This window comes from Sorex araneus, chromosome 5 (assembly GCF_027595985.1).
Source record: "Sorex araneus isolate mSorAra2 chromosome 5, mSorAra2.pri, whole genome shotgun sequence".
Lineage (NCBI taxonomy): Eukaryota > Metazoa > Chordata > Mammalia > Eulipotyphla > Soricidae > Sorex > Sorex araneus.
This window is the reverse complement of record NC_073306.1, coordinates 88,698,335-88,724,153: the sequence shown is the minus strand read 5'-3', so window position 1 is coordinate 88,724,153 and position 25,819 is coordinate 88,698,335. Positions and strand designations below refer to the sequence as shown.

General features: G+C 35.7%; 1 protein-coding gene across 2 annotated transcripts in view; it reads left to right on the top strand.

Annotated features, from left to right (window-relative positions):
• Positions 1-25,819, top strand: part of CEPT1 (choline/ethanolamine phosphotransferase 1) — a 38,185-nt gene that overhangs the window by 8,306 nt on the left and 4,060 nt on the right. Inside the window, exons 3-6 of one of the 2 annotated variants that reach the window (XM_055140238.1) lie at positions 5,472-5,619; positions 7,623-7,764; positions 20,043-20,084; positions 20,708-20,792. In XM_055140238.1, coding sequence (XP_054996213.1) covers positions 5,472-5,619; positions 7,623-7,764; positions 20,043-20,084; positions 20,708-20,792 — 417 coding nt within the window. The remainder of the gene's footprint in view (positions 1-5,471; positions 5,620-7,622; positions 7,765-20,042; positions 20,085-20,707; positions 20,793-25,819) is intronic. The other variant, XM_004620091.2, reaches the window with a different exon arrangement.

The window sequence follows — 25,819 nt, the reverse complement described above, 5'->3', positions numbered from 1 at the left end:
CTTAGTTGTGGTCCTGGGGATAACACTGGGAGGGAAGCCAGGATTGTCCTTGGTGCTGTGGAGATGTACCAGGGATCAAATTTGCAGCCTGACACTTACAGTGTAGGCATACTACCACTGAATCACATCCCAGGATCTCTGTCTTGGGATTTTTGGGAGTCAGAGGTAGCACTCCTAGTGGTATTCAGGGGCTATACCCCACTGAGTGTTGTGGGGTTCCTTCCTTGCAGTGCTCTGGGGACCAGGGATGAACCCAGTCATCTGCAAAGCATGAATTCCAATTCATTGAGTTTTGTCTCTGGCCCCTGTCTTGGGTATCTTTTTGTGGTGGTTGTTTTATCACATGTCCTTTGAGTTGTTTTAATTCAAGGTTACCGCTGAAGCTTGTTTGGAAAACTGAGTAATTCTTCAGCTCTCCCAGGCCTTCAGAGATATACTAGAAAAACAGAAAAGTAATATATTTTCTCTGGAAGCCCTCCAGTAATCTTGAACTACTTTCAGAATGGGAATCAGGGAATGAGAGCACGTCCAAAGGTCTCTTAGCTAGTAATACTCATCTAATAGTCATTTATTGAATTCTCTAGAATTTACAGGCATCATGTTACTTACAATACTTATCCTTCAGTGATTAGGAAATGTTGGGTTAACCCCAGAATTAATGAACTCTTCTGGAAAAACTTACAAAATAGGAAATACTTTAGAGAAACTTTCAAAATCATTGCTGGGAGGAATCAAGTTGGGAAATGGGTACATTGTTAGGGAAGGTGCTTCTTAACAGAGGTGAGGTAGACATGCTTATAGCTGCAGAATAGAAATCCTCATTAGACTTATAATGAATTAAAATTGACATGGCTGTGAGACTAAGAGTGATCTTCAGTGGGAATTTAATTTTTAAATTCTGTGAAGACTTTTATAAAGTTGCAGTTTATTCTTTTAAATTTTATTTTATAGGTAAAGAGGATTAAGGTATGTTATGTGGAGAGTGCATATAATGTTCAATGAAAGGTAGATGGATATTATTTCACCGATTAAAAAAAGATTTAAGTATATAGCTTTTTTTTCTTTACATAACCTCTTCATTCCTGATTTCCTCTAATAGTACATTATGTATAGAATCACACATTTGTCTAATTCTTTATTGAATTTCTTATTTTTTCCATTACGGGTATCTTAGAATTTACTTTATTACTTAGGAAAATTTTCAATTATTGTAGCTCTGATTCTTTGGGGCCTTATACAAGAGGTGAGCATTAAACTATGTTAAATTATGAACTTGCCTTTGATATTACTGTTTTAATATTGATGAGTTTCAGATACCAATACTTCTAGCAGATAGGAACGTTACTGTTGTAATGGTTTCAGTTGAGTTAGCCATCATTAGAAAAAACTTGCTGTTCAGGAGACCAGAAAATGTGGTTCAATGGTAGAGCACCTGCCTTGCAGGTTTGAAACTGCAAGTTCCCTACAGGGCACTGCCCCACTTCTCCAAGTGGCACTCCTTTTGTGGTTCTGTGGCACTCTATGTAGGTAGTTAACTACACGTTGCATCCCAGAATGAAACCAAGACATTGCAACAGTTTAAAAAAAAAAAAAAGGAAGGAGGAAAAGACTTTTAGGTAGGTGAGAAAGGAAATGTCCTCTCTGTCCTTTTGGATGTTGTAGTCTGCAGTAGAACTATTGAGTGGCTATCTGGAACACAAGCACAGAAGTTTATAACTCTGTAATTGTACCTCACGGTGATCCACTAATAATAAAAAATAAAAATTTTAAAAAAAAAGAAAAGAATTTTTCCCCCCAAATTCCAATGATAGAAATGAGTATTTTTTTCCCCTTTTGATAGAGTACCAAAATATTCTCACAGCCTAGTTACAATTAAAAAAAGTATTTAAACATCATCAGTGATGTGTTTTGTTTTGGGTATCCAAAATTCATGTGGAATTCATTTTGCACCTTCATGTGTTTTATAATTGCTCTTACCTTGCTAAATAAAGAAAATAAGTATTTTCTACTTTATATGTAAGAAAAACAATTTAGCTATAAGCTAAATCCGAACTAATAAGAGCTCTATTAGATGTAAAAAAAAAAAAACCTTTTTTGGAATATGGACATCTTAAGAGCTTTTGTTTTAATCCTCATTTATTTTTACTAAGTTACTTATATTTTAAGTAAGTTACGTTTTAAGAAACTTTACTTAATAAAAACAATGAGTGTTTAGGCTCAAAGAAATTCCTGGAGTTCTTACACCCAGCCACCTAACCGGGTATAAATACAAGACATAAAAGTTCTTTCATTTATTTATTTGTTTATTTATTTATTTATTTTCTTTTTTGGGTCACACCCAGCGATGCACAGGGGTTACTCCTGGCTCTGCACTCAGGAATCACTCCTGGCGGTGCTCAAGGGACCATATGGGATGCTGGGAATCGAACCCGGGTCGGTCGCGTGCAAGGCAAACACCCTACCTGCTGTGCTATCACTCCAGCCCCTAAAAAATCTTTAGTACAGAAAAATGAAGAGAAAAATTTTAAGGATCCATTGCATATAATTTCATTGCCCTGTTCACTCTTATTGACATTAAAAGCAAGAAAGAGAGCAGAGAGGTACAAAACAAAAGTAAAATTGCTCCTTTTTTTTTTTTAACATGACTTCATAGTGCTGCCTCCAGTTTATCTTTTTATGTATAATTATTTTTGTTGTTGCTGTTTTGTTTTTGAGTTCCACACTCAGTGGTACTCAGGGCACCTGGCTCTGTGCACAGGCACTACTCTTGTCACAGCTTGGGGACCTTATGTGGTGTTGGGGATTGAACCAGATCTGCTGTGTGCGAAGCAAGCTATGTTGTCTCTCCAAGCTCACTTATAATTCATAACAATTGTTAATGTAGCCTTTGAGGAAGAAAAATGACTTGTACTAAAGTATGTATGTATTTGTAAGTTCATCATTTCTGCTTTAAAGATTAAGGAAACCCTATGTTTCTTAGATTTTCCCATTTTAGTTTATTCAAATAATATTTCTGTACAGGGCCAGAGAGATAGTACAGGACTTAAGCACTCTCTTTGCATGCGGCCTACCTAGGTTCAATATCTGACATCACATGGTACCCTCTTTATTATCTGCTGGCCCAATTAATCTCCCTCACTGTTGGGCCCAAATACTTCATCCTCTTATCCTTTTACCACCATCCTCTTGCCCTTGCATTTAACCCCCACATGGGTCAAGAACTGTGGGGAGGAAGGGAACTTGGGGGAGGCATGTGAACGGAAGAAAGGAATGCTTAAACTATCCTGAGCACAGCTTGGGAGGTCACCCCACAAAATAAAGAGTATCGCTGTAGGATTTTGCAAGTTAACTAATTGACACATTCTGATAAGATTATTTGCTTATGCTAGTTCTTCCCCACCCGCCTACCCAGGTGTAATTACTTCCTATCTAATACATAAATTCTTTCATTAGTGTCTCAAGTTCTTAAACCTAGCTGAGATCAAATTTGTTCTTGAATGTGGCCTTTTGAAAATAGCTCTGAGAGTTGTGAAATAATGGGAACAAGGAAGAAAACCACAAATATTAGTTTTAGAATTGTACAGGGAGAAAAACTCAAATATGAAAAGGCTTAGTTTTCATTATTTAAATATTTTCATATATTACTATTCTCATATAAATATTCTTATAATTACCATCTTGGTATTTCCTCGGGTTTTTTTTCCCCACTAATATTTGAACTTGACTGTGTTCCAGAGTAACACTTTGACCTGTAGTAATCCTAAATTTGGGCTCAAAGATATCCCTGGTTTTCTGTTTTCCTGAAATAATGCTACTGTTGAATGGAATTTTCTGCATAGGTAAGGCTCTGGATCTATGCAGTCAGTATTATAGCAATACCATGACACTTGAAATGTGCCTTTGCAACGGAGTTTTACTTTCAGTGTGATTTTTAAAAATTCAGAGACAGTGACCACAGGGCTACTTTCTGCTTGCTATAGGACAGTGCAGAATTGGAAATTTACTGACTTTCTTAGGAGCAAGAAGCAGTAGGCCCGAGACCTAGAAGAGGGGGTTCTTTGTCATACAAGATTAGTCACTCTCTCCATCATGGCTAAGTGTAAAGAATGTTACTGTTTTCAGGATTTGTAAGTGTAACGTAAGAAAAGTATGTACCATAGTTCTTTTGACAGCTACAGTGTCCTAAAATATTAAACTTCAAAAAAGTATATGAGAAAATCCTTATCTTTAATAACAGGACTAAAGAAGTAGATCTCTATCAGAGAGAAACGTCTGTAAATTTGGAATAAACTAAGTGTTATTTGCAGCTCTGAATAGTCTTAATATGTTGCTCCCTACACTGAATATTCAGAGCTTAATAGACAGTATCTGAGAAAATATCTTGTTACTATGAATTCTTTTTTTCACATCCTCTTAAAAAAATAAGCTAAGTAGAAGCTCTTCTTTTAAAATATCTGTCATTTAAATTCAGTCCTAGTGATCTCATTAAGTGTCCATGTGGGGAGAAAAAAATACAAACTATTGCTTAAAAAATGTGACCATTGCAGGGAGAGAGATAGTACCTGGGTGCTTACCTTGCATGTGTTTACCTCAGTTCAGTCCCCTGCATTGTATATGCTCCTCTCTGCTGGGTATGGGACAACCCTCCTCCCCTAGAAATGACCACAAATATCTGGGGGGAAAAATGTTATAGTCACTCTATCCAAGATCATCTTTCCCTCTTGTTCGATAGACCATTGAAGAGGTGTATTTGAAAATAAGTTATGTGCTCAACTTAGCTTGTAAAATGGCAGTGTATTGAATCCCCTCGTGAATAGTCATAATGGGCATGAGTAATTAGTCGAGAAATCTGTGTAATGTTGTTTAATCCAGTGCTTCCTGCACGAGTTGAGAATGAAATTATTTTTCTGTGTAATACCCAAAATCATCTTGAAGATAGTTGAGAAATTGTACTATATGTTGTTTATTAATTGATTCATAAAAGCTAAATATTAGGTGGGACTTTTGTATTTACTCTCATGGAATTTTAGTTATTTCTCTGAAAAAAGGAGTTAGTCAGCATCTGCCTAAGCATCTCCAAAGTAGTAAATTTAATTCTTATTATAAAACAAATCAGATTTGTTTCAGAAAGCTTTTCATTATGAAGCACTTGGATTTTCTCTCCCATAACTTCTAACTAGTAATACTTCTCTAAAGAATAAAGATAGAATTGTCTGCAAGCGAGCTGGAGTGATAGCACAGCAGGTACGGCGTTTGCCTTGCACGTGACCATCCCAGGTTCAATTCCCAACATCCTATATGGTCCCCTGAGCACCACCAGGAGTAATTCCTGAGTGCAGAGCCAGGAATAACCCCTGTGCATCGCCAGGTATGACCCAAGAAATGAAAAAAAAGAATTATCTGCAAGTATAAATAGTTTAGCAACCCATAGAAATTAATGTGTCTCAATATTTTTGCCTTTTATTTCACAGGCACCTCTGTGGGCATATATTGCTTGTGCGTGTGGCCTTTTCATTTACCAGTCTTTGGATGCTATAGATGGAAAGCAGGCAAGAAGGACCAATAGTAGTTCTCCTTTGGGAGAACTTTTTGATCATGGTTGTGATTCACTATCAACAGGTATTCCTGATTTTTCTTATATTAATGATTAACAGTGATACATGGAATGTGTTAAAATATGAGAATAAATAAGAGATATGTGTGGTATTAGAATAATTATGTTTTATTATTTTCAAAAGACTATACATCTGGTTAATATTTGTCAATGGGAAATGTAGATATTAAACTATTTCCTATCTTAAGTTTTGTTTTAACCCTAGAGTTTGTTTTGCATTTTTTTTTTAAATCAAAAGGCATACTTTTCATCATCAAAAAACAATCTCATGGGGTCAGAGAGATGATAGTACAGCGAATAGGGTGCTTGCCTTGCATTTGGCTGACCCGAGTTCAATCCCCAGCTCCCATATGGTCCTCTAAGCACCGCCAGAAGTAATTCCTGAATGCAGAGCCAGGAGTAACCCCTGAGCATCGATGGGTATGGCCACCCCCCTCCAAAAAATAAGCAGAAAAAAACCCAAACAATCTTATAAATTAGATTTAAGTATGAAAGTGGGAGAATGAGGATTTCATGGTCTTTATATTCAAATGGATATTATGTAGACATTTAACATAATATTGTGTTGGACATGTAACAGCACATTCAAAGCCCTAGGTTTAATCCCTAACACCACCATAACAACAGGAAAACAGAAAGTTAGCGTTCATTTTATTTGGCAGGGTGTGTGTTTGTGGGGGGGGGGGTCCTGTCAGATACATAGTTTAGCAGCAGAGTATGATTGCCTTGCATGTGTGAGACACTGGATTCAATCCCCAGTATCGGAAGAAAAAAAATGTGTTTATAAAATTATGTTGTATTGCCTTGCATGTACTATAAGATGCTAGGTTCGATCCCTGGCACCATAAAAAAAACAATAATTTAAGTAAAAATATGCTGTGAACTTAATTATGAGTATAACTATGCTAATGGATTTAGATAAAAAGCTAAAACAGTATACTAATGTTCTAGTTAGTTGGAGAGTCATCATAGTTAGACTGTAGGTACCATGTATTTATGCTCTTTTTAATTAAATTTTAATACTTTTATTAATGTTTCACTTTAATACTTTTAGAGGTGAGAAAAATTTAAAAACTAAATGAAAGTTTCTAACTAGTCTCCCTGACAGAAACCTCTCTCTACACACCACACTTACTTTTTCTTCAGTTAGATTCTTAGCCTTTAACATTTTAAAAAGATTGAACAAAATCCCATAATAGTTTTACCCAGTGAACCCTCTTCTCAGATGTGGATGCAGATTGAAATTATTTCAGTGTATCCTAAAGGAAAAGGGTCAAATGGTGCTCAGAACTTTTACAGACTTAGAACTTCAAATAAAGGCTAGTGAGACTTATTTAAAGGCTATTTAATTATTTATGTGGCTGCAGAAAGATGAATACCTAGTTATATTAAGTGATAGGCATTTCACTCTGTAGTTTGATTTCTAAACTTTTGGGGACAGGTGGAAAGGGGCTACTTGGGCTGCAGGGTGGAACCCTGGGCCTCTCTCTCCCTCTCTCTCTCCCCTCTCCCCTCTCCATCTTCTCTCTTACCCCTTCCCCGCTTCCTTCCCCTTTTTTTTGTCTTTCCCCCCTTCCCAATTCCCAAACCTTTATAGGAAGTTTTTTTCTGTGTTGTTCACCCATATTGAAGACAACTATCAATTTACAGCTGTTGGGTTTCTTTGTTAATTATTTAGGTTTTCTGTTGTTTTTTTTTTGACTCTGCCTTATCATTTTTTATTGCTTATTATAATGCTATCACCAGGTTGAGAGAATTCACTACAAAACATACTGAAGTATTTTGTTGCTTTCAAGAACTTTGGTCCCACTAAGTGGTATAATGAAAGAAGAGGTTGAAATAAAACTGAAAAGATAATTTGAAAATTATATCCTACTTTCCTGTTATCGTACATAAGAGTTGATTGGACATTTATAGCAAATCTTTTGCAACATCTAAAATAATTTCCAACTCACCTAATGTTTGTTACTGAGATTGCTGGGTTTTCATTGTGATGTTTCTTTTGCAGTCTTTGTGGTTCTTGGAACATGTATTGCTGTACAACTGGGGACAAACCCTGATTGGATGTTTTTTTGTTGTTTTGCTGGGACTTTCATGTTCTATTGTGCACACTGGCAAACATATGTTTCTGGAACCTTGCGATTTGGAATGTAAGTAACATTTAATGGAGATTTTGTTCACTCTTTCAGATATGAAGACTGTTGCTTTTGGTATTTGTGTATTAGGATTTGATCAGTCACTAAACTAGTAAATAAGTTTTAAGCTTACCTTATTATCTCTTATGTTTTCTCCAATTACTCTTTTTAAAAGGAAATACTAGAATCTCCCAACCAACACCCCTCCCATCAAAAAAAAAAAAAGTTGGTGTGGAGGCACTCCCAGTTATGCTCAGGGCTTCCTCCTGGCTCTGTTCTCATGAATCATTCTTGGCAGGACTCAGAGGATGATATGGAGTGTTGGTGATTGAACAGGGTTGGCTGTGTGCAACAGTGTCCTACTTGTAGGACTATCACTCTGACCCACCTAATCCCTCCCTCCCTCCCTTCTTCTTTTCCTCCCTTCCTCCCTCCCTCCTTCCTTCCTTCCTTCCTTCCTTCCTTCCTTCCTTCCTTCCTTCCTTCCTTCCTTCCTTCCTTCCTTCCTTCCTTCCTTCCTTCCTTCCTTCCTTCCCTCCCCCCTCTCTCCCTTCTTTCTTTTCTTTCTTTCTTTTATTTATTTTTCTATCCTGATCCCCTTAACATCCACTGCCACCCTTCTCCGGCAACAAAGTGGCATCCAGCTACCCACCCATCCCAACCACTATTTTTAAAGTAAAGTGAAAAGCAGTAGCCCTTGCTCATTCATAGCCTTTCTTTCCCTCAGACAGATTCATTCTTTCTCCCCTACTGCTAATATTTTGACATGTGAAAGTGCATTTTCAGGAAAGATCAGTTTTTGAGAGTACAGAACAATTTTCATCTCTAAGTATCATTAGTTTAATACATTTTATTTTTTTCACATTTTTTCTCAGTATTTTAAGAATTTATAAAATTCTATTCTTTTGATAATTCTATTGGCATGAGCACACCATATTAATTAATACCCAACAAAAGCTAAAACCTAGGAAAACTAAACTCCTTTCAAACTCCAAAATGAATAATTCCTGCTTGGAGATCAGTACTTTTCCATGAATATTAATGGGTGAACCTGTCTTGGAACAATGCTTAAGTGTATTCACCAAATGGTACTTAAGTGTCACAGTTCCTACTTACGTGGTATAGGTTTAAAAGAGAAAAACCTTGAGAAAAAACTGAATACTTTGGACTGGAGAGATTAGAACAGGGATTAAGGCACTTGCCTCACATGCGGCCAACATTGATTTGATCCCCAGCACCACATATGGTCCCCTTAGCTCTTCCGGTAGTGATCTCTGAGCCGAGAGCCAAGACAAAGCCCTGTGCACTGCCAGATGTGGGTCCCTCCCCACCACCACCACCAAAAAAATTAGAATACTTTATGATATATCAAAAATCTCAGGTGGGGGGCTGGAGAGATAGTACAGCGGGTAGGGCGTTTGCCTTGCATGCGGCTGACCCGGGTTCAATTCCCAGCATCCCATATGGTCCCCTGAGCACCGCCAGGAGTAATTCCTGAGTGCAGAGCCTTAAGGAATCCCTGTGCAACGCCAGGTGTGACCCAAAAAGTCAAAAAAAAAAAAAATCTCAGGAGGTAGTTGATAGGAGAACAACTTAACCTGTCTCTTTAGGATTGATTATTAATGGATTTTTTAATTTATAGTTTCTTAATAAATTTACTTTTGTAGGCCCTCAGTAAGCCAGAATGCATGAAAATTCAGCTGTACCTTACAAGTTCAGTTCGGATTCTTTTTGTTAAATTTATTTAAATAGAATTTAAGATGTTCTTAAGTTATGATATTAACTAAATAATTTAGTAAATAAATAATACTTTGGATTTAACTAGAAGACTTGTCTCAGAAGGACTTTTAAGTAAAGGAGATTAGAGAATATGTTTAAGGCCCATCCAGCGATATCTTTATTTATTTAAGTATTTTAAGTTTCATAGTAGAGTTGAATGTGCAACTGAAAACTGCATAATTCATTAGCAGTTTATAAAATGATGAATAGTTTGAAAGGACTGAAGATTTCTGGCATAAAAGAAGCATATTGAAAAAAGCAAAGGATTTTTTTCCCCTTCCACATTATACATATTTTTCTCTTAATATTTTCTTACTCTTTCTCCGCACTATGTAAAATCATTGGGGTAGAGAGATAGTATAGTGGGTAAGGTGCTTGTCTTACATGCAGCCAACCTGGGTTTCATCACTGGGTGTGACCCCAAAACCCAATAAATAAATAATAAAATTTTTAAAACCACAAAATGTTGATGGACTACTAAGATCACTTGGTTTTTCCTAGTTTAGTTTTTATTTTAGTGATGTTGCTATTTTCAAAAGTAGCAGAATTTATAGTGTCTGGAGTTCACATAGTTAGGTTGCTTTATTGCTTATTACTTCAGTTAACTTTAAACTGAAAGCTTATTTACCATCCAGTCGTACTGTATTTTCTTTCCCTTTCAAGTTTAGCAACACCAAACAAATGGTGTGGGAATGAAAGAAAGCAGAAAGAACGAATTAAGGAACTAGGGGAAGAGTAAATAATGGTTTTAGGAGAACTTGATGTCATAGCTTTCTCTTTGCCAACTTTAGAATTTCTCTCATGGTTTGCTCCTTTGATGAGCCTTTGAGAACAGTAAGCATTTCCTATTAGAGCAGAAGATGCCTAAAAGGGAGAAGCCAGCAGTAGGCTAAGGAGGATTCAGAAAAGTCTCTGATGTTCTGACAAGGAATTTGGGTTATTTCCCTGAAACTGTGGCAGAACTAAAGCAGGAAAATGGCAGAAGTACCAGTTTCCAGCTAGAGAGAAAATACAGGGGTTAAAGCACTTGTTTTGCACACAGCCAACCCAGAATTGGTTCCCAGGGCTGCATTTGGTCCCCTGAGCACAGAGCTAGGTGTAAGCCCCGAGCATCTGCAGGTATGCCCTCCATACCCCACCCCCACCTCCAACCCCCAAATAATGTAATATTTGGAAAGATTAGTCTGATGATTTTTTGGAGGTTGAATTGGAAGAGATTATAACAGAAGTAAGGAAGGAGACTAGTGAAGTCTGAATTAGCACAGTCACAATCACCTCTTTGAAGAGAAAGTGGTAGGCTGCAGAAAAATTTTAAAAGGTAACAATACAGGACACAGTTTGCTCTTGGATATGGGAAATGGATGAGAACACAGATGGTGGGGTGATTCCTTACTGCGCTCTGTGGATGGTTGGATGAAAAGTGGAGAAAGGTGCTACAGGAGGAGGAACCTCTTTGAAAGATTACCTCTATCTAGAACATGTGTGTGAGGAATTTTAGAGACTGCAGAAAACTTAGAGAGCACACCTAAAAGAAAGTTCATGAAAGTGATTGAAAAACCAGAGTAGAGAGTAGAAGGAAGTGTATTGGAATGGAAAATCAAAACAGAGATGAACTTCAAAAGAAAGTAACTCTAAATGCTGCCAAGATTCAAAAAGAGGACAGAAACATTGTACATCGACTTGGCAATATGAGGCTATCCAGAGTAGTTTCCCTATAGTGGTGTGATGGAAGCCAACTTGCAGGGGATGAGAAGTGAAATTAATAAGCAGTTTATACTTGCAAAATGTGTCGCTATGATGGGAAGGAGAAAGGTATTCATCAGAAAACATGGGTTCAAGGTTCTGGAAATTGACTAGAGAAGAGATTGAAGAGAACAGGAAAGAGGAGGTGAGGTTTATGAAATTAAATTGCTGGAAAAAGCAGCAGTTTAAAAAAGTGAGTTAGGGTAACAGAAACTAGATAAGGAGACACTCTCCCACTGTAGTGCTTCTTCATAATAACATGTAGGGAAGGTCACAAAGTAATTGAGGCCAGTTTTAAATATAACATTTCAGTTAGATATTAGTATTGTAAGGGATTCATTTCAGTTTAAAAAATTATAAAATTCCTAAAATCCTGCATTCACATTTATATTTAAGCAGTGTTGAATTTGTACACTGTTACTAATATGTTAACAGTCCTTTATATTTAAGGAACAATTTATCAAAATATCAATGTAATGGAGTCACAGGAATAATACAACTATTCCTGAAGAAGCCTTAAAAGAAGCATTTTAGATTTCACATACTCCTTTCAACAGCAGATAAAATAGATAGAGGTATTTGTCAGTTACATATTGAATTGAAGTTTATGTAGAGATGAAATTGCTCATTGTGGCTGTTCCAGACCTGTTTTAATCCTTGAGGAGTTTTACTGTCTTAGAAAAATGGAAGACTGGGGTAGGGAGTGAGCTGAGATTAGAACTTCATGGATAGGTTACGTTCATGGAAGAAGATAAGTTGAAAAAGTTGAAGTAACTTCTAAAATTTTTTTTAAAATGTTTTTGGAGGGGCCGGAGCAGTAGTACAGTGGGTGAGGTGCTTGTTTTGCACAGCCCACCCAGGTTTGATCCCTGGCATCCCATATAGTCCCCAAGCCCTACAGGAGTGAACTCTAAGCACAGAGCCAGGAGTCAGGCTGTACACTGCTGGGTGTGAACAAAAAATACCGTAAATATAAATAAAAACCATAAAATGTTTATTAATTACATTAAATGTTCTCAAATCCTCCCTTAAGACACAAACTCTATTGTCAGGTATTTTTAAACACTTGGCTTGCCATATGTGAGTAGAAAATAATTTTTGTAAATTTTTAGAAATCCTTGCCAATGTTAATAAAGTTGTATTTGTGCAAAACAAGAGCCTTTTAAAAATCTTCCACATTGTAAAAGGTTATTATTTACGGAAACAAAAGATCTTAAGTTATGTTTTCAGTGAACAAAAAGAAATAATAAATTGAACTAAGTCCAGTATATCATGACTCAAATATCATTTCCCCATTATCTCGTCTATTATCAGCTGATGCAAGACCCAAAACTTTCATGTGCATATTGTCTAATTTGTATTGTAAGAGTTTTTAATTAGGTGTTATCTAAAGTTTCTTCAGTGAGTATTAATTTTACAGGTGTTATTTCTAGTGTACTTACAACTAAACTATCTTCATCACATTTTCAATTCTAAATTCCAAGGTTTTACGTTTAACCCCTGCCATTAAGTGTTTATTTCTATATAAATAAAATTTTGACCTTAGGTAATTAAAAACTGTCCTCTGTTAACATACAATTCACTTTCTGTGGATTAGGAATAGCTTGAATGCCTGTATAGGATCTGTAGGTCTTTAAATGTTTAAGATGAATTATTAAATACCAGAAAATTTCCTTTTAATTTCGTTTCTCTGAAATTTTTTCTTCATTGGTGATTTGTTCCTTTGAATGCTGCCCAATTTAATTTAATTTTATCAAAGTTTTATATTCTTCTAAACAACAGTTTGTATTCATACAAAGTCTAGATTGCAATTTGACTCTCAGATCAGGTGAAATTGTGAATCTCTTACAGCTTTCCTCCATTCTAAATTTTAATAACATAGTTTTTATTTGAAGTTTCTTGTATATTGCTCCTCTTTTTCATTAACATCTGAGTTTAAAAAGATCTTTAGTGATTGAACTGGGTGTTTACTTTTGCTTACCACTTAGAAATTAATCCAACATAGTTATAATGCAGGTGTGGAAATAAGGGAGGTGAACGGAGAAAAATATCAATATTCTGAACTAGAGATCACCAGGAAACAAGACAAGAAAATAATCCAATTTGATTTTTGTTCTAATTACATCCAAAGAAATTACTTCCTACTTTCCATTTCCAGCTTTTATTGGAAAGTGAAGAAATAGGAGCACAGTGAGATATGGAGCAGTGAAGGGGCATGAAAAATGCTATCAGACCCATAAGTGACTTTATTTTTTTTTTAATTTTCTATTGAGTCACCATGTGGAAAGTTACAAAGTTTTCAGGTTTAAGTCTCAGTTATACAATGCTCGAACACCCATCCCTTCACCAGTGCACATATTCCACCACCAAGAATGACAGCATAGCTCCACCCCGTCCCCGCACACCCCTAGCCCCCGCCACCATCCCTAGCCCCCCCTTGCCTGTGTAACTGATAAATTTCACTTTACTTTCACTTTGATTGCATTCAATATTTCAACAAAACTCACTATTATTGTTTGGAGAGTTTTCCCCCCTAAAGTCAGACCTGCTGAAAAGGAAGCATTTGACAATTTGTTTTCCATTGCTGAGAATGAAGAGGTATGAGGTCGAGTGACCACACCTATTGGCCTTACGGTTTTGGGTTTCTGTATTTTAGTATTTTAGTAACTAAGTCCAGAGAAATATCTGCCAGAAATTGCATCACTGCAAACTTGCGTGTTTGAGACACCAGTATTCATCTATCCTATGTAAATTGAGAGTGAACTCTTGTGTTTTTAATTCGGGTTTTAGCTGCCTATTAACAAGCAATTTATTTAGTGTGTTACAGTTGCAGTTTTTACATTTTCTTACTGTTCTTAATTTGGGTACAAGATACAAATGTATGGATAAGAATAGCAGTAGTACTGTAGAAATTGTATCATTGACTTTTTTTAGATGTTTATAATAGGAATGCTGCCTTTTAAAATCTCTTGCTTCCTGTTTTAGTAGGGTTCTTTAGCAAAAGCTCTGAGTAAAGTTTATTTTGAAATGTTTGTTTCCTTATGCATAGATTCGATGTTACAGAGTCCCAGATCATAATTATAATATGCCAGCTTCTCACAGGAACCCTGGGACCTTGGTTCTGGAACTTCACGGTAACTGCTAGAATATTCATGCTGTCCAATGAACAATGGCGTGAACTCAAAAACAGCACCTTTGTCATGCACAGAGTAATTAAAAAGTAAAAAACCAACCTGTTGGTATTTCACAGACAAAAGGTCATGAGAAAACAAATAATTTTAATATACTAGGGCAATAAAAATCCAGCCTATTAAATTTTTTTCAAAAATAACATTTCTGGTGATTTGATACTAAAAATAATCCTCCTGGCTTACTTATTGCACCTAATATTATTTTTCACTTTATGTGATTTAAAAGGAAAATCCCTTTCCACCATTAAATATTTTTTTCAAAATTTGTATTTTGAAAAACTGAAGAGAGCCAGCAGTTTTCCTTATATGCTAAGTTGAGAAGATTCTATAAAACATTGGGAAGATTTTGTTTATTCTCTTAACTTCTTTAGTATATCCTTTAAGCAGTCTGGTATTAATCCCTTTGCTTGGGTTTTCTGTGATCTTGATTTTTTTAAATTAATGCTAAAAGCAATTTTCATTTCTATTTGTTTTGTGTTCTGTTTTCCTTTCTGAACTGTGCCTTTAAATATGTATTCTTAGCTTTTCATGTTAGTGTGGTCAACCCTTGAACAATCTCCTCAAATTTTTGTAGTAAGTCCTTAATTACTTAATGACAAGAGTAAGTAACATCTTTTTCTCTCATAATTGTAGTTTTGACCTTATGACTTTCAAACATTAAAAAGATTCATTAGGAAGTGGCTTCCCAGTAGAATAATTTAGAATCTCTTGCACATTAGTAGTTCATTTACAATAAAAATAGAGCTCAGACTCATTCCACTTACTTTACAGTTCATGGAGTATTCATCTGGAGACCTGACAGATCATTTTAGTGAAAAGGTTTCCTACATTAATTCCCTAAGTCCAGAAATGCTTCACTAAAGTGAGAGAAATTGTGAGCTTCAGGTAGCAGAATTCTTCCTGAAAGGTATCCTGCAGTGTTTTAAGTCCATTTATTCAGGAGCAGTAATGAAGACGTTGGATACACATTAATAGTGATGGATTTTCTATATTTTCTTTCAAAATATATTTGAATTGTGGAACATACTAACATACTGAGAAATGTACTATAGGAGCAAAGCTGAAAAAAGTTGAATTTCCAGTGTAGTCAAGTAAATTATTTGTGGGGTTTCCTCAGAGAGTAGAATGATGTGCATTATTCAGGATGTATCATTCTTTCACATACCCTCTACCCTAACCTGCCACTTTCTTCAAAGGTCTCAGGCTTTATGCTCACTGCAGCTTCTCTTATTATGTATATGAAAGATCCTTTCTACTGATATTACTCATAAAATAACAGTCAGGATGTTGACTGAATTATTTACTCACACCTTGTTTGACTATGATAACAAGGTACACTACATTTAGAGAGCCCCTCCTATTAAAATGTTCCTCTAAATGAATGCATTTTACCATCATGATAAAAGTTTTAGAAAAGTATTCCTTTTTTCTCCAGGTATAAGGTCTTCACTTTTGCCTTTTGCTAACTTGCAGAGATTTTCTTTAGCTTTAAGTATTTCTTGCTTTAACAGTTTGAATTGTGATTGAATTGAAATTATCAGATGCATTTAATCTTTTAGAAATTAAGCTTTAGAGTTTTTATTTCTAATATTTTCCAAATTAGGAACTATTGTATTAAAATACGAGAAACATCATTCTGAAATGTTAGGATATCTGAGTGATAACAAGTTAAAACCTCTGAGTGATAGCAAGTTAAAAAATGCTTACCTCCATTAATTGGTACACTGAAAATTGAGAATTCTGATGCTATATAGGAATAACACTCCTGTTTTCTTTTAACACTCTCCCACTTTCTCTGTAATCTTAGGAAAGCTAGTCAAAACATTTGACTAAATTTTCTCATGTGTAAAATGATAAATCCTCAAATAGTCGTGAAGATTAAGAATAAAAAATGTAACATGCTCTTTGCAACACCTGGCATATAGTAAATATTCACTGTCATTTCGTTATTTGTTAATCTTAAGATCTATGTAATTCCTACTCATTTCCAGAATTTTTGTTTTTTTTATTAAGAGTTTTTCTTACCAATATTGTTGTGTAGTGAATTTCTAAACTAATCCTCATTTTAATTTAACAATTTACTAAAACTTCAGATCCATTTACTAATAATTGCAAGTCTATAGTTAATGATAATCTAATCTTTGGATAGGATTCCAGACCTTCAATATATAACTTTAAAAGAAATGTTTCTTTTAAAATAATAGCTTACCCAAGTGAAATCGTTAAAAAACTAGGTTTTTTTTTTTTTAACATTGTGAATTTAGTTTTGGTTCATGTTCTTTTTTTAACCAGAGAATAACCAAGCCAAAGTAAAGCACAATTATATTTATATGCATATTTAACAAAAAGTATTTGTCACAAATTAATTGCAAGTATAATTTTAAAGTATCATGGTCATGTTATATATAAAGAATAAAGAGATGGACTTAATAGTCTTATTTCTGATATTAAAGGAAAAAATATAGAAAAGTTTGAGAGGGACTGGAGATAGTACAGGAGTTAAGGCACATATACCTTGGATGCATCTAATCCAGGTTTTGTCTCCGGCATCCTATATGGTCCCCAGCAGCACCAGGAGTGATCCCTGAGCAAAGATCAGCCCACTTCTGGATGTGGTATGAAAACCAAATAAGAAAAGTCCTGGGGAAAGGTCATTAACTTGCTTATCAACTCTTAACAGTATGTTCTTAAATCTCACATCCCTCAATACAGTCATATTAAAGTTCAAATGAAATATATTTGCTAGTTATCGTAGAATACTAAGAAATAAAAATGAAACTTTCAGTATAGACACATTTTCTTCACAGTTAATTAACTTGGATAATTTGGAACTGTATTATATAGTTATCTTTAATAATTGTATTTCTGATATTTTAACTGCCCTGATCCAGGAATTCTCAGCTGCCTTTTTATGGTGATAAAGGTTCTCTGTGATCTTCACTCCAGGCAGATTCTCTGTTCCATGTTTAGAGTTAGAATTACTCACATTCATTTAAGACACTTCACTCTCTTTGCCTCTTATATAATACACCACTCAGCTTATAGGGAGTGACAGGCCCAAAAGGTGCCTGTTGAATGTTATTCCAAATGTGGCCTGCCACACTTAGCACCTCCCATCAGAAAAATGGGAAAGCTTTAGTTACAACGAAAGTTAATTTACATCTTTCCTTCCTTTTCCCCACTCCAAGACAGCCATCAGAACATTGTTCCTGGCTTGTTGTAGTAGTTTATCCTGTTCAAAATACTTACATGCATTATCTAAGCAATTGGGGTTGTAACTTTTCTCTTTTTGCAACCCGAATGAAAATAAAGTTATTTTTCAAAAGCAATACCAAGTAAAGTTATTCAAGGACTTTCATGGTTACAGGAAATTATGTTTACTATCATCTCACTTCTTCTGAAAATAGAGTGCTACAGATGTACCTCTTTTCCAGTTTGTCCCATAAATCAGTCTGGTATTTTAGGTGCACGTCTACCCTGTAGCACCAGGTCCTGAAGGGCTTAACTTTGGTGTAGTTATGGAGGTTGATTTTGTTTGCTTGTTCTTTGTTTTCTACCCTAAGTTCCAGCATTTAGGAATATTGTCACCCGTTTTGAAAATAATAAGTTGAGGGTGTGACGCAGCAGCAAAGCACTTGCCTTGCATGCATGAGACCTGGGTTCGATCTCCAGCCCTACAAAAAGCAATAAATAAAAATTAGAAAATAAGTGACTCTAGAAATAACAGATTTCTGCCCTTACATAATATCCCTTCTAGATAACTGTCTTTCCTACATAGCTCAAAAAAGTAATAAGTCCCTCCAAGTATGTGTTAATCTAAATTCAGTTTCAAACTGTGAGAATTTTCAGTGGGAAGGTAGAAAAATCTACTGTCACGGATTGTCAGTCTCTTCTAAACAGAACTTATCTTATTCATTGTCAGTCATTTCTGCTACCTGTCTTTCCTTGGCTTGCTTCATTTCCTTGGTGGCACCTTTGTATTGCACCTTTTTTACTGATAGTGAAGAGTAGAGGCAGCCTCAAAGAGTAGTGCTAGACATTGCTCATGACTCACACTTTGAGATATCATGGAATAGAGTATTCCTTTAGACCAGATAAATTGGAACAAATATTCTGGTAAGTAAGTCTTCTATGGGCCTTCCTCTTGGCATTAAGGCATTGTTGATTAAAATACAATGACAATATCTGAATGGTTTAGAAAATTTTTCTCATATTTTCCAAGCTGACCAACCCATGATAACCTTTACCCTATCAAATGATATAGACCAAAGGCTTTCAACCTTATTACACCTGCAGACAGGCACTGGTCTGCTGACTGGCGTGTGAAAACCATTGCCCTAGAGTCCCAATCTGTAAAGATCTATTTCATGTTTCCTATTCTCTTTTACATTCATCCAAGGTACAAAGATAAACTGCATGAGGTTCCCTCCACTTTTATTTTGTAATTCTATACTTCTGGCCCTTCCCCTCCCAAAAGGCTGCTTCATATATCCAGCAAAATGTTGTAAGATGTCTACCCTTCTCCACCCAAGACAGAGTCGATCATCTTTGACACCTGCTTAGTCTCCTGAGTCTGCTACTGTGTGTAATTCCCCCTATTGGCAACACCACTCACAGGTCAGCTCTACAGATTCTTCTTAGCTTAATTCAGTTCCATTTTTTTTCCTAATAAATGTGTATATCAAAATAACTACATCACGATATGTTTGCAATTTAATAAGCCATTTAAAAACATTCTTTAGCAAACAAAAAGCAGTTTTTCAGTTGTGAGAGACTGGTTGCAGCCATGTTGTTTATTACGAGTATGAGAGCTTACAATAAATATTGTAACTTAAGCTCAGAATATAGGTTTCTGCTTGAAGTATCAGTCTTAGAATTGGGGGCTCTATTCTAATCTGGGAATTAAACCCCCTTGCTATTATTGGCACCTATTTTTCTTAGACTGCTTACTTTTTAAAAAATTACCTTAATGGCTAAACTATTTTATTTTTAAACTAACATTATAAACAAAGGTCTGCAGTGAATAGTGTCCTTCCCATCCTCACCTACCAACTGCCCCCTACACTGACCTCTCCAATAGGTAACCTGTTCTTACCCTGTCATGTATTTTTCCAGAAATTTGTTATGTAAATATTGGCAAGAATAAGAATTAAGTATTATTTTTCTTTTTTACATGAAAAGTAACATATGTGCACATATATATTCTGTGATACCTTTTTGGGAACTTCCATTTCTTTGATTTTATTCTATATCACTATACGGGGAGCCTCCCTGTTCTTTTTTTTTTTTATAAGCTCCAAGTATTTCATTATTTGAAAGGACTATAAGTGATATATTGATATAATCATTCTGTCATTGAGGGATGATTTGAATTTTGCTATTATGAAGTATGTTCTAAAGAATAGCCTTGCACACATTTGTAAACAGATGGGTAGGATAAATTTTCAACGTTAAGAGGCATTTGGACCCAACAATCTGAGATGATAATCTCAAGATTATACGAAGTGCTGGTCTGCAGAAGGAATACTCCAGTTAATGCTTTGCTCCTCAGTCTTTTTACCCAGAATCTTTTTTTTTCAGACTTTCAAACTTCTCGTTTCTGCTGCCCTGTTTTTGCACCAGGTTTGTCTCTTCTTGACTGTAAGGTCATTTTCAGCAAACTTCAAGCTAATTCTTGGCCACTTTCTGATCTTCTTTCTAGAAATCTTAAGGTACTTACTTAGGGTAAAAATTTGAACTTTTTTTCCCATCAACATACAATGGAGGATGTTAATATATCTAAGGGCAATAAGATTTGCAAGACCTCAGATATTGATGTAACTTTAGTAAAAGCTCTCCATTCTTCCATTTGATACTACAAAGCCCTTATTTCATTATTTTCTATTATATAACAGTATGTTATAATCCTCTGCTGATGTTCAAAATTGAATAGACATTTAGTAATCCCCCCCCTTTTTTTGGGGTGTGAAAGGTTAAGCTATAGTTTCAACCCAACCTTAATGAGTAAGAAATTTCCTTTTGAAAGGAGGGGTTTTTATTGCTCTGTGAAATTCATCAAATTTAAAGACTCTGGATTTTATTTGATTATGCTCATAACAAATTTTTGACACCTCCTTTTCCCCTTTCCTCAATATTTGAGATTTTTTTCTATTGTGCATGATAGAGGAATGCTGCTAAGCTTGCAAGTAATTAACTTGAAATTGTTTTTGAGTAATTCTGCTTTTTTGGCTTTTGTACCTAATCAGAATTGATGTGACTGAAGTGCAAATCTTCATAATAATCATGCATTTGCTGGCAGTGATTGGAGGACCACCTTTTTGGCAATCTATGGTAACTGTTCACATTGTGTATCTCATAATGCATGTTGTCTTTTGCTTGTGTGTTCTAATATAGGATAATCCAGGTAAAGGGTGATATGTAAAATTATTTTCTTCTTTATGAAAATAAAAGGGAACAACAAGGCTAGGACATCTACTTCTCTTTAGGGTATGGTGAATTTTACTGCTGGAGTTCCGTGATACCGTAGGTTCATATAAAATGATATGAGTCATTTTGTGTCATTTTTTTACAGCTAAGGAAACAGCAGGTAATATGGCCAGTTCTTCAATAACCAGATTAAAACAGGCCTTTGACTTTCAGAATTTTTCTTTTCAGGGACTGGAGAAAGATAGCACAGCAGGTAGGGTTCTTGTCTTGCATGTGGCTGGCCTGGGTTCAATCTCTGATACCCTATATGGTCTCCTACCAGGATTCAGCCCTGAGCACAGAGCCCTGAGTACTGCCAGTTGTGGCCTAAAAACAAATCATCACCGCCCACCCCCCCCCCCCCCGAAAAGTTGTTGTTGCTTTTTTTTTCACTTTTCAGTCGTGTACTTAAGCGAGCAGCATATTTGGGGTAATCAATTGGCTATGACCCCCCACATTGAATGAATGCTTTCAAGTGAAATTTTTAAAAATATTCCAAGGAACTCCAAGACCAAAATTATGTTCCTAATCTCAACAGTTTAATTCCAGATTTAGCAAGTTTAGGTTACAAGATTAAGTTAGGAAAACAGATTCCGGTCCCTGCCTTGTTTTTAACTTACTATTGTCATCGGGCTTTTCTGGTGATATTTGGAGGTTTAGAGAAATATTTTGTATCCTATACACATTTCCCAATACAGATTCCCATAAATGATCACAGACCACTATGTTTCTTTTTCCTTTTCTGCTTTGCCCTCTGGGTTCACTGCTGAATATGCTATTTTGAATTGCATCATATTTAGCAAGATTGCTACATGTGGTGCTTTTACTTATTTATGCCAAAATAGATAAAAGATAGTATTTAAATTCAGATGTGAAACTTTCCTCCTTTGGAGTTCATAAAATGGAAATTACTCTCCAAATTCTCATTAAAAGTCCTTACTGATACTTAGAAAGCAAAGTTATAGAAAAAATCAGCAAATGTTATAATGCTGGTTCCAGAAGATTAACTCTTTCGCAAAGGTAAGTGATTTATTTATGCACTGTTTACTATCAGTTTCCTGCCGCTTTTTTTTTCCTTCTGAGGTGGGTTTTTATCAAAGGTTATGATTATTATTTTTTTATAACTTTTTCTGTGGTTGTTTTTAATTTAGCATTCTAATTTAACCATGAGTTTTTGGCATACTATATATTTCAACACCACCTGTGTCCGTTTCCCTCAACCAGTGTTCCTATGCTCCTTCCCATCCCACCCTCTTCCCCTCAACCCTCAGCTGCCACCTTGACAGGTACATTTCAAAGTTCATTTGTTGCTACTTAGATCTTATGTTTTCACTGTTTTTGAGTCTCTACTTTGGATATATAGCTATATACGTGAACCATCACCAGTATAACGGAAACCCAGTCCTTCTCATCTTTTTCCCACCCCCTTGCTTTCCTTCTGTATACTCCTCTCTATACTCTGGGGTCAAGTGTGGTCTAGGTATCCCCCCTTCATTACATGCATTTCCTCCTTGGTTGTTTATTAAGAAGAAAAATTATTTTCAAACTCAAAAGTCAGTGGATGGGGGTCAGAGTGATAGTACAGCAGGTAAGGCACCTCCCTTGCATGTGGCAGACCCAGGTTCAATCCCATGTGGTCCCCTGACCACCACCGGGAGTGATTCCTAAGCACAGAGCCAGGAGCAGTCCCTAAGCATTGCTGGTGTGGCCCAAAAATTAATAACAAACTCTGGATGATTTACACATTCAGGAAATAAAACATGTTCCTGTGTATTTCCCACAAGACTATTTCCTTTTGGAATGTCTTAAAACTATCTTTCATGATCTCATCTTTATAAAATAAAAAATCTTTACTTTGAAAAACACCTTCATATAATCTTTTCACAGTTACTTTCACTGATGCTTGATTCTTTTAAAAATGGAAGTTGATTAAACTATAAGACACCTTTTGGAATTCAGTTAAGGTAAATGGTGAGCATTGGAACTTTCAAAATTCATTATGTATAACTAAAGACTATGTGCTATAATTTATTTCTCTCATCCTGAAGTGAGAACTTAAGAATTGCCCTTAGACTTAAACAATTATGACGTGGTGATTTTCCTTCAACATGTGGTGAACATTAATAGTTGTTACATTTTATTTTAATGGAATTCACTTACACAAAAAGTTTTTACAGCCTTTTCACATTCTTCGGAAGAAAATATTTAATCTCAGAATGATGCTTCTATTTCTGCTGAAATTGTCAAACCTTCTAGGAATATTTTTCTATGCCTGTAAGAAAAATAGCCTCACATTTGTAGTTGCTGTAATGCAAATGATTGAACCAAAATATGGCCATTATCATCTGGTTCACAATTTAAGATATTGTAACCACTACTTAAAAAGATAAATTGCACTAAATTGGTATTATTTGGATGCATAAATTCATTTGGATGCATAAATTCATGGCATGAATCCAAAGCACTATCCTCTGACTATATTGGGTTTCTAATTCTTCCCAGTTTAGAAGACTTCTGGAATTCTGGGTATTCCTTAGGTGAAGATCTATCACTTTGTGCCCATTTCTGTAGGGCAGATGTACTACCTGGCATAGGAGTTTTAGGAGGAAGAGAACAAAAGGAAAATTTCAGGGAGGTAAAAGGTGCTTGTTCTTACTGATTTTGGGAATGTTCTTAGTACATTTTATATAAGTGGTTCACTTGGTGCCAGATTTTAAGGGATTGCTTTCTTAGCTTTAGGTTTCTTCTAATTCCAGCTTTTCCTTTACTATGCCTAAAAGTTTCTTTAGCTCCCCCCAACGTCCCCCTGACCCCTGCTTCTTAATGTGTTCTCACATACTGGGTACTTCTGCACAGAGAGTAAAAGAAAGGGAGAGCATCTTAGTCTTCATTCAGCAAGTGTTTGTTAAGCAGCACTATATCCAGGCTTCTGAAAAGAATGTAAAAAACAACTGAAATCCTACACTTAAGTTTACACTTTTGTGTGTGTAACCACCCTATATGACAGAAGTAATAACAGTATTGATAGATTGCTCATAAATCTGTAACTTGCTTTGTGCAGTGAACCATTTCCTGGCTTTTCTAATATTTATGCTAATTCTTTCAGCTGGCAACAGTTTCCATGATCTTAAACCAAACCTTAAATACTGTTGTGATCTAGTCAGTTCAGTTTTGGCACAGATTACTTTCACAGTGGGGCTGCCAATTATTCAGTTATTCGGTAGCTTGACCCTAATATAGGGATGCCCATATAATGGATGAATGCTTGGCTTCTTTTGTGTTCTGAGGGAGTCTAGTATTTCACCTTGTGCCAGTCAGGTCTTTTGTCTCTGAAGGAAAAAGGAAACTAGCTCCAGAATATTGAATTTCAGCCAGGTGCATCAGATTTAGATTGTAATGTCCCTGGTTTACTGAAATAGAGCAAAAAAGAAACATTTTTCTTTTTCTTTTCTTGGGGCTCAGTACCAACCATGGCTCCTTCACTGAAAAGTTTTGAAATAGTATGTAAAAATTGGAACTCATTTGAGGGTGGGGAGGGAGGAAGATGACCATTTAAGATGTTCTTTTTTTTTTTTTTTTTTTTTTTTTTTTGCTTTTTGGGTCACACCCAGCGATGCTCAGGGGTTACTCCTGGCTTTGCACTCAGGAATTACTCCTGGCAGAGCTTGGGGGACCATATGGGATGCCGGGGATCGAACCCGGGTCGGCCGCGTGCAAGGCAAATGCCCTACCCGCTGTGCTATCGCTCCGGCCCCTATTTTTTGTATTTTTGAGCTTGGTATTTAAGGGTACTAGTTTCATTTTAGAAAATTAAACACAGCCACAGTACTACTTGAAGTCTGAAGTAGATTTCAAAGTTTTTTGAATTATCATTTTGCAAGAGAGCTTTGTGTAAACAAGTTGTCGTTTTTGAGAGTTTTAAGTCCTTGAGAATTTTTAAGAGTTTTAAAGATTAAAACTTAAGATTCATGCCTGCAGTTGTACCAGGGTTTCATACAACAAAAAATACAAAGTATTGTTTTCCTCTTTTTTTTCCTTTTGATCTATTTATTGGTCCCTTAACCAGTATGTAATGTCCATTACTATCATTTAGTACTTTTCTTTAGCTCAAATGTTATTTGAGCTATACAAATATGGCCATCTCTGCTTTTCTTTTTAATTGAATCACTATAAGATAGTGATAGTGCTGTTCATGATTGAGTTTCAGTCATACAGTGTTCCAAAACCCATCCCTCCACCAGTGTAATTTCCAGCACCAACGTCCCGAGTTTTCCTTCCCCACCTCCCATCCTGCCCCCACAGTCTCTCTCTATTTTAAAGAATGGTCAAGGTGGCAGCCCTGAAAAAAAATGCGTAAACAGCCCTAATTAAATTTTTTTTAATATAAGAACTCAATACATATTAAACGAAAGTGAGCATCTGGAATCTTGTTCGTGTAGTCATGTGTTTCCATTATTAGAATGCTAATTTTGCTTTACTCACATTAGACAACACTTATGGCGAATTTCACAAATGCTAAAGGAAACATGCAAAAAAGGGGAAGGACTTAAAAATTAAGTTCAAGTATATTTTTTAAATGATAACATTATACTTGAAAAATATAATACATATTTGAAAAATTAAATACATGATCTCAGCTTACTTAGCACCTATTTTAGGTAAATATGTTCACTATACAATAAATATGCTATTTATGAATATGAACATAAGCATTTAAATTTTGTGGAGCTGGATATACTTGAGTTATATTTACCTCTGCATAGAGCATCATCTGAGTTACCCACTGCTTCTACTGTCTGCATCTTAGCTGTTTGAATATGGGAACTCTTCTGAATAGATTTTTACCCACTTTGATCTTCCATTCTTTAGTTTGTAAATTTTTTAAAATCTAA